At 44.6% G+C, this 1,673-nt stretch overlaps 1 protein-coding gene across 1 annotated transcript; it reads left to right on the forward strand.

The window, feature by feature from the left end:
* Positions 1-264: 264 nt before the first annotated feature.
* On the forward strand, positions 265-748 carry LHYA1_G005202 (uncharacterized protein; the record flags this gene model as incomplete). Its single annotated transcript, XM_031150152.1, has 2 exons — positions 265-509; positions 565-748. The coding sequence occupies 2 exons, from the start codon at positions 265-267 to the stop codon at positions 746-748; spliced, it is 429 nt and encodes a 142-aa protein (XP_031006806.1).
* Positions 749-1,673: the final 925 nt, after the last annotated feature.

Genomic DNA, 1,673 nt, shown 5'->3' on the forward strand with positions numbered 1-1,673 from the left:
CTCGAAATGATGTTGCGTGTGAAACTGACTGGGAGTACGTATAATTCAGAACGGACCTAGATATTCGCAAGGTGCGCGCCTTCGGACTTGTTGCTGCCTTGCGCTAAGGCCAATGGCATTAAGCAAGTTTGCTCCTTCGATGGGCATTCATATATAAACATATTCTTCCCAATGCTTTCTTGACACTATCAATGAGAGCTAGCCGACGTTCACATACTGCCAGACTCCGTCTGACATACTCCAGCTTAAACAACACGAGACAACATGGCGGCGACAGACATCTCGATCCGCTCCAGCTGCCACTGCGGCGCCATCACAGTCACAGTTCCCCGACTCCCTGAGTACATCAACGTATGCCAATGCACGATTTGTAGACGCTACGGCGCCGCTTGGGGCTACTACCATCCGGACGAAGTAAAGATTGAAACGAAGCCGAACGCAGTGACCAAGCAGTATGTCTGGGGCGATCGAGACCTATCTTTCAACTTCTGCGATAACTGCGGTTGCGTGTAAGTCAAGAAATTCCTGCTCTATTCGATCGAAAACTCATGTTGTGTACGGTAGATGCTATTGGTGGCCCATTCGACCTCCGTCTACTGACGGAGGAGAATACGAAATGGGGCTCAATACAAACAATATCAATCCCGAGCTCCTGAAGTTCGTCGATCGAAAGTTTGAGTATTCGGTTTTGAAAAGCCCGCTGCGGTCGAAGGACACGGCACATTCTGATGATCCGGCCAAGTATTGAATACCGCCTCGAGCCAGTGCAATACGTAGATACCTTAAGAATTGATCCACGAAACTTGTTGCCGCACATGTGAACAAATAACTGAACAATTGCCTCATTGTCCTATGCTTATAATAGTCATTACTGCTATCTCAATATCTGCCTCGGAACCCTAAAAACCGTTGCAAACTCTAATGCTATGAACAATATCACTTTTTCAACTTCCTTCTCTGATAATGCAATGTCATACCAAAATATACCCAGCAGCCTATGGCAATAGTAGCAATGACTATGTAAGTTAATTTCTTTGCTATTCCTCTATAAGCGCTTGACTTGTACTTTGAAAAAGTCTACAGTTTAGCTATGCTGTCGATCGTTTTGTGAAGAGCGTCAAAAGCTACTATTGCGAGGAAGTATATATCGCCTCTACTAAATTTTATTTTTACACGCACCTTGTTGCGCAAAACTTCAAGTTGTTACGCGTATCTATTTCTATGAATAATTTTACCAATAACCTACCTATGATCTTAAGTATTGGCTGGAGTTAGACCTAGGAATCTCGAATCCCTTCGTCAGCCTTTATCATTGCTATTCAAACGCTATATAACGTTTAATACAATACGTCCCAGAGCAATTCAGCATCCAAGGTTTCAGCCATTCCTACAAGCCATTGTGTCCTACCCTTTAAACCGACCTGTACGGTCGCGTTTTACGATGCCACCTGACGAATCTATGCCTGTACCTACACAAAATGAGATGCATAAGCCAGTTGTAGGCTCAAGACTGACTAGCGACTTAGGGCGCCAGTATTCCATAGAATACGTGCTCCAAGAGAAAGACCATGGACCGGAGAGAGTCTATCTTACCTCGTACGTAATCGAGTATCCCATCAGCTCGCTGTTCCCAATCATCATCAGGCTTAATTTGTTCTTCAAATGCAGAAGAG

Source organism: Lachnellula hyalina (assembly GCF_007821495.1).
Source record: "Lachnellula hyalina strain CBS 185.66 chromosome Unknown contig00038, whole genome shotgun sequence".
NCBI classification, from domain to species: Eukaryota; Fungi; Ascomycota; class Leotiomycetes; order Helotiales; family Lachnaceae; genus Lachnellula; species Lachnellula hyalina.